Source organism: Chrysochloris asiatica, unplaced genomic scaffold (genome assembly GCF_000296735.1).
Source record: "Chrysochloris asiatica unplaced genomic scaffold, ChrAsi1.0 scaffold00299, whole genome shotgun sequence".
NCBI lineage: Eukaryota > Metazoa > Chordata > Mammalia > Afrosoricida > Chrysochloridae > Chrysochloris > Chrysochloris asiatica.
The window spans coordinates 549,158-556,829 of NW_006408817.1; the positions used below are offsets into that span (position 1 = coordinate 549,158).

Sequence of the window (7,672 nt, forward strand, 5' to 3'; positions counted from 1 at the left end):
CTGGTAGTTTCAAACTGCTGACCTTGCGGCTCGCAGCCCGATTCGTAACCACTACGCTACCTTACTAGATGGAATACACAGAAATTGAATTGACTATATCAGGGACAGATGGTGGAACAAACTATCAACTGCTCATATGCAATTTCAGGCTGAAGCAGAAGAAAATGAAAACAAATTCATGAGAGTCAAAATATGACTAAGAACATATCCCACCTGAATTTAGAAACCATCTTAAAAACAGATTTGATGCATTAGACACAAACGACCAAAGACCAGAAGAATTGTGGGATGGCATCAAGAACATCATTCAGGAAGAAGTAAAAGGTCATTAAGAAGACAAGAAAAAAGAAAAAGACAAAATGTACGTTGGAAGAGACTCTGAAACTGGCTTTCCAGTTGCTAAAACAAATGGATAAAATGAGAAGGTAAAAACAGCTAAACAAAATTTCAAAGGGCAGTCAAGAAGACAAAATCAGGTACTATAATGAAATTTGCAAAGACCTTGAGTTAAAAAACCAAAGTGAAGAACATGCTCAGCATTTCTCAATCTGAAAGAAATGAAGAAAACATTCAAATTTCCACTAGCAATACTGAAAGATTATATGGGCAAAATTATTGAATGATGCAGAAAGCATCAAAAGAAGTGGATGCAATACACAGAGTCACTGTGCCAAAAAGAAATGGTACAAGATGTAGCATATGATCAATAGACAAATGGTACTGAAGGAAAAAGTCCAAGGTGCACTGAAGGCACTGGCAAAGAACAAGGCTCTGGGAACTGATAGAATGCAAACTGAAATATTTCAACAAAATGATGCAACGCTGGAGGAACTCACTCATCTCTGGCAAGAAATCTGGAAGACAGCAACCTGGCCAATTGATTGCAAGAGATTCTGTTTGTGCCCATTCCAAAAGAGAGGTGACCAAAAAGAACGCAGAAATAATCAAACAATATCGTTAAATATCACATACAAGTAAAATTTTGCTAAAGATAATTTAAAAACAGCTGCAACAGTACACTGACAGAGAACTTTCAATAGTTCAAGTGGATTCAGATGAGGACATGGAAGGAGGGCTACCAATACTGACATCAGATGGATCTTGGCTGAAAGCAGAAAATATCAGAAAGATGTTCACCTGTGCTTATTTGACTATGCAAAGGCTTTTAACGCTGTGGGTAGCAATATAGATAACATTTCCAACATACATATTATGCTCATGAGGAACCTGTACACTAAACAGTTTAAAATCAGGAAAGGTGAGCACCACCGTTATATTCTTTCACCATATTTATTCAATCTATATGCTTAACAAACACTCAGAGAAGCTGGATTATATGAAGAAGAATTGGAGGGAGATTCATTACAAACCTGAAATATGCAATTAATATAACCTTGCTTGCTTAAAACGAAGAGGACTTAAAATATTTACTGATGGAAGATCGCAGACCACAGCCTTCCATATGGGTAGCCCCTCAATGTAAAGAAAACAGAAATCTTTCACCATTAGACCAATGGAGAAGACTGAATGAAGATAAGATTGAAGTTGCCAAAGACTTCGTCTTGCTTGGATCCATCATCAACACTCATGGAAATAGCAGTCAAGAAATTAAACAACGTATCACATTAAGCAAATCTGCTGCACAAGACCTCTTTTAGGTGTTCAAGAGCAAAGATATCCATCTGAGGATTAAGGTTTGCCTGACCCAAGCCATAGTATTTTCAACAGCCACATACGTATATGAAAGTTGGACAATGAATGACGAAGACTGTAGAATTGATGCATTTGACTTATGGTGTTGGAGAAGAACATTAAAAGTACCATGAAATGCCAGAAGAACAAAACATTATGTGTTAGAAGAAGTACAGCCAGAATACTCCTAAGAAGCCAGGACGGTGAGACTTGGTCTGTCATACTTCAGACATATTATCAGCATGGACCAGTCCCTGGAAAAGGACATAATGCTTGCTAAAGCAGAGGGTCAGTAAAAAAAGAGGAAGACCTCCAGTGAGATAGAATGGCACAGTAGCAGCAGCAATGGGGTCAAGTGGAACAATTTTAAGGATGGTGCAGGACTAGGCATTGTTTTGTCCTGTTGTGTATAAAGTAGCTTTGAGTCAGAACCAACTCGACAGTACCTAACAACAACACAAAAATTATGGATCAGTAATAGAAGAGTGAATAGGGCAAGGGAGGAAAAAAGTCCTTAGATGCCAGTATCTATGGTAAAAAAAAATAAACAAACCCACTGCCATCAGTCCAAGTCCAACAAAGAGCAACCCTGTATAGGGTATTTGAAGCTATAAATCTTTGATGTTGTTGTTGTTAAGTGCCATCGAGTCAGTTCCAATCCATAGCAACCCTGTATAGGGTTTCCAAGTAGCAGCTGGTGAGCTTGAACTGTCGGACTTGTGGTTAGCAGTCCAGTGTTTACCTTACCAGCCAGGGATCTTATAATGTGGTGGTGGTGGTTATGTGCCATCAAGTCGGTTCAGACCCATGGTGACCCTATATAGGGTTTCCAAGGAGCAGCTGGTAAGCTTGAACCACTGACCTTGCAGTTCAACACATAAACCCACAGCACCACACCTATACAATCAAAAATTTTAGCTGAATCTTTCAAAGATTTTTTAAATTAGATCTAAAATCTACAAAATAACTTATTAATTTTGACCATTTAACCAGGAAAGGTAATCAGATTAAGGCAGCAAGTATCAATGAAGTATTTTTTCTTTCCATACTGCAAAGAATCTCTTTCACCAAATTAGATAATGTTTGTAGCTGCTAAGTCTTTAAGGACAAGTTAAGCAATTCAACAACAAAAAAGAAAGAAAGAATTTTTAAAAATCTAATGTGTACAGTTGTTGGTAAGTGCTGTCAAGTTGGTTCGACTCACAGTGACCCTGTGTAAGATTTCCAAGGAGCAGCTGGTGAGTTTGAACCACCGACCTAACAGTTCATACCAGACTTGAAGTCCAGTGCACTAACCTACAGCGCCATACCAGGATGTTGTTATTGTCAGGTTCCATCGAGTTGCTACCGACTCATAGTGTCCCTGCACAACAGAACGAAACACTGCCTGATCCTGGGCAACCTCACAATTGTTGCCACAATTGAGCCCATTGATGCTGCCACTTTGCCAATCCATCTCGCTGGGGGTCTTCCTCTTTCTCTCTGACCCTCCACCTTACCAAACATGATATCCTTCTCCAGCAACTGGTCCCTCCTGACAATATGGCTGAAGTATGAGAGATGAAGTTTGGCCATCCTTGCCACCAAGGAGCACTATGGCTGCACTTCTTGCGACATAGATCTGTTGGTTCTTTTGGCAGCCTATGGCACCTTCAATATTCTCCTCCAACACCATAACTCAAAAGCATCAATTCTATGGTCTTCCTTATTCACTGTCGAGCTTTCACATGCATATGAAGTTATTGAAAATACCATGGATAGTGCAGGTTAAAAAAAAAAAAAAAGCCAGTAATCTATGAGATAAAAGCACTGATGACACAGTGGTTAAGCACTTGATTGCTAACAGAAAGGTCCGTGGTTTGAACCTATCAGTGGTTCTGAAGGAGAAAGATGTGGTATAGGCTTCCATCAAGATTTACAGCCATAAAAACCCTATAGGAGCAATGCTATTTTGTTCTATAAAGTCATTATGTGTTACAATCCACTCCACAGCAAGGAACTTGTTTTTTTGTTGTTTGTTTTATCTATCAGATACAACATGCCTCCTGGGTGAAAACCATGGCAAGCTAAATATTTTAGAGCAGAAAGATGTCAGGTTTAAGAAGATTCCAAAGATGACGTAAAAGCTAGAGTATTCCCTTCTTCTTCTGCCCACCCTAGGGAAAATTTAAATCCTTGTTAAATTTTAGTGATAAAACTACATTTTCATTTCTATTAAACAACCTCCACTTCTCACCTTTCATACCATCTACTAGTGCAACAGACATTAAGTCAAATCTGAGGCAAAGAAAACAAAGTTAGTGGATATTCACTTTTTCTTAACCTATCAAATCTTTGGTCTTACCAAATCCACCTAGAATTATATTACATAAAACAGCAAGACTTACCAAACCATCATGATCCACTTACCAACTGGTCTGGATTAAGTCGCTCTCCATTCTTCAGGCGATCCTTGTAATCTTCCAATTTGAGCTACAAAAGAGAAATCTGTATCAACTATTAAAAAAACTAATAGTGGTTACGGAATCGATTCTGACTCATGGTAACCCATGTGTGCCAGAGTACAACTATGCTCCAAAGGGTTGGAAATGGCTTTTTTTTAATATAGATGACCAGGCCTTTCCTCCAAGGCACCTCTGAATGGATTCCAGCTGCCAATCTTTTGGTTAGCAACTGAGCATATTAGCCACTTGTATCTTCCATGAAATGCTGAAATATGAAATTCTGAAGCAAATAAATATCAGATCTCATTTCTTATGAAAACAAAGTTCATAAAGTAAGCTATGATTCTGACATGCCATTTTACAAGTCAAGACGCAAATGTATGAGTCCCAGTCCAAAAATAAAGGTGTGCGTATATATAGACAAACAATTAACACTAGCCTAGAATTACAAGTTAAGCAGTCTTTAGAATACTTAATACACAGGGACTCATCTAATCAATGCTAGACCCTACCCCAGAGGTGCTCAGAGGCAATTTTGCTCCCCAGTGATAGCTGGCAGTATCTGGAGACATTTTTTGGTTGTTAGAATTTGGGGTGATTAAGGAGGAGGTAAATAGAAAGTATTGAACTGACTCCATGGCACATAACAACAATTATTATTAGCATCTTGTAGGTAGAAACCAGGAATGCTGCTAAAAATGCTCAAGGTAACCCCAACAACAAAGAATTATTATCTGGCACAAAAACATCAGTAGTACAGAGAAATCTGTACTAACTTTATGCTTAGAGTATTAGCTCAATTACCTGTTGAATTAGTGTCATTTGCCCAATCAAAAACTTCCTATGGGAGTACAGAAATGTAATAGATTTCTTTTCCAGCATTATAGTAGTCTCAAGTTGAAGCTATTTTTCACATTAAATTTGGTGTTAAACTTAAGGAACTACATGAAAAATAATTAATTAATTGGCCCCATAACAATATGAACCCCCAAGACATTCCAAAAAAGGACTCCTGGTGTGATGCTGTAGGATCAGCACTGGACTGCAAACCACAAGATAAGCAGTTCAAACCCACCAGCTGCTCCTTGGAAACCCTATCTATATAGGGTCGTCATGAGTCAGAATCAATTGATGGCACTTACCAAGACATTCTAAAAACATTTGCTAGGTCCATCCCATATTGGCATTATGGTTTTAAAAATGCCTTCCTAGAAGTTTGAAACAAAAGCTTGGTATCTTCAGATGTTAAGTGTCGTTGAGTTGATTCTGGCCCATTAGAGACCCTGTATAGGGTTTCCGAGGAGCGGCTGTTGAGTTTGAATGCAGACCCTGCAGTTCAAACCAACCTTGCAGTCCAGCACATTAACCCACAGTGCCACACCAGGAATTGTGGTGTGGTGCTGAGGGTTAATGCACTGGAGTGCAGTCGGTCTGAACCTCAGGTCGGCAGTTCAAGCTCACTAAGACGGATGCTCCTTTGAAGCTCCAGGGTCGCTATGGGTCAGACCTGACTTGACAGCCTCCACAACAACGGTTGTTAAGTGCTGTGGAGTCAGTTCCGACTCATAGGTACCCTCTATAGGGTTTCCTAGGAGCAGCTGGTAGGTTTGAACCACCGATCTTAGAGTTCAAATGGAACTTGCAGTTCAGTGTATTATCCTAAATTAAAGAGGTACCATCTGGTGTGGTGTTGTAGGATCAGAAGTAGACTGTAAACCACAAGGCTAGCAGTTCAAACCCATCAGTTGTTTCTTGGAAACGCTATACAGGGTTGTTGCAAGTTGGAACCAATTTGATAGCACTTAACATTAACAACACAGCTAAGGTAGAAATTGTAGAAAAACTTAATGGAAACAATGAAATTTTTCACCAAACTTCTGAAGTCCCCTCATAATGTGGTTCTTTCAACCGAGAGAAAATATTAATGAGTCTCCATCAATAGAACCTGAGCTTTGACTAGTTTTGAGAAGTGGAAGAGAATTCATGCTGATCCAGTCACATTCAACTTACCACACTTGTGATCAACTGCATGCATTTGAAAGACAACCAGTGAAAACTAGGGGTTCAGAGAAGCTACCAGTAACTAGACCTTCTTAGAGACTCGAACTCACTACCTTCATTACCTTCGGAGCTTAATAAAAGAAAAACATAGCCACACCCCTCTACTAAAAGCAACTTACTTATAGTTTAAGATAATTCCAAGTCCCAGGCCATTTAATCTGATTTGTCACAAGCAGAAGGGAATCATGACACAACAAAGCAATGTGCTTCACTGTTTCAGACTACATGACTCAGGAAATAAGGAATGATCTGGATCTTTCCAACAGCATTTACTGTAATGTTAATAATACCCTCTGAACCTCTTTAACAACAAGGTTCTCCACAATGCTTTCACCTACCAATAGTTAAGTCATCACCTAGCAACACAAAAATTAGTGCTCAAACATTTTCTGATTCTACTATGATTAAAGCTTCCAATGCTGCAGCAGCTGTACTACGATCTGAACTGCTGCAGAAATTTAAAGAAAAGCTAAAAAAATCAGGCTATTACTTACATTGGGAACACTGATACCACATTCAGTGAATTAACTTGACCTAAAATAGCAAGTTCATCAAATATTTCAGCAGTAGCATGCATAACAATTCTACCATGAATATTTTTATTCAACAGTGTTGACACACAGAAAATGTTTAATACATCCAATATTTAGTTTGTTTTCAGTCAGCTACATACCAAGGTTAAATCTTTAAAAACAAATACCTACAAGCCCTAATAGAAAGCAAAACTGTAAGTCTCTTAACCCTTGTTTAAGGTCATACACATACAACACGGCTGTGGGGCAGGGGCAGTTACCTTTTTTTTCTCAATATTTCTAATTTTGTGTTTAAGGCATATGAGTCCATTATCAATGTAGGTTTCATACGCTTGGGAAGGAGAGGCTGCAGAACTGAGAATAGGGTGCATGGGGCTCATGGCCCGTTGGTTTTCCCCATGCTGACTGTGATTCACCTGGGGCTTGGCTGACTTCATATTCCCCTTTCCCTCCTCAGAATGGCCTGAAGGTGACTGGTAACCTGAAGAAGAGGAACAGAGTTGCACCACTGAAACAGGTAAGGCTGAAGGGTATTGGGGAGTAAAAAAAAAAAAGTTAAATATAAAAGTAGAAGTTTTAATTTCCCTGAAAAGTTTAAATCCAATCTCTCATGATCGTCTTCACAGAACTGAGCTCATCCACCTCACTACTTTTAAAGCATTTAGTTCAAGCACTAGCCAGTAAGGATTGTCTTTGTACAGAAAAAAATCTACAATATACGAATGTTTCCAGAAATTCAATTTCCCACATAGGGAGGAAGAACTGCTAGTCAAACAATGGCTTCAGAGCTCCTCTCCTCACCTAGTCCATCCACATTCTGAATATTTCTACCCTCAAGTGAAAACAAAAACCTACACACACACACACACACCTTGGGACTTCAAGACTGGCTGTCTGAACCATTTACATGATCTTTCACCAATAGTTCAATCCTGAACACAC

The 7,672-nt window shown here is 39.0% G+C and overlaps 1 protein-coding gene across 2 annotated transcripts in view; it reads right to left on the reverse strand.

Annotated features, from left to right (window-relative positions):
• The window catches only part of CAPRIN2 (caprin family member 2), a 54,482-nt gene extending 47,117 nt beyond the window's left edge, over nt 1–7,365 (reverse strand). For both annotated transcript variants that reach the window (XM_006874747.1, XM_006874746.1), the window contains exons 1-2: nt 6,991–7,365; nt 4,102–4,164 (exon numbers count right to left, since the gene is read on the reverse strand). In XM_006874747.1, coding sequence (XP_006874809.1) covers nt 4,102–4,164; nt 6,991–7,167 — 240 coding nt within the window. In that variant the 5' untranslated portion in view covers nt 7,168–7,365. The remainder of the gene's footprint in view (nt 1–4,101; nt 4,165–6,990) is intronic.
• Between the last annotated feature and the right edge of the window lie 307 nt (nt 7,366–7,672).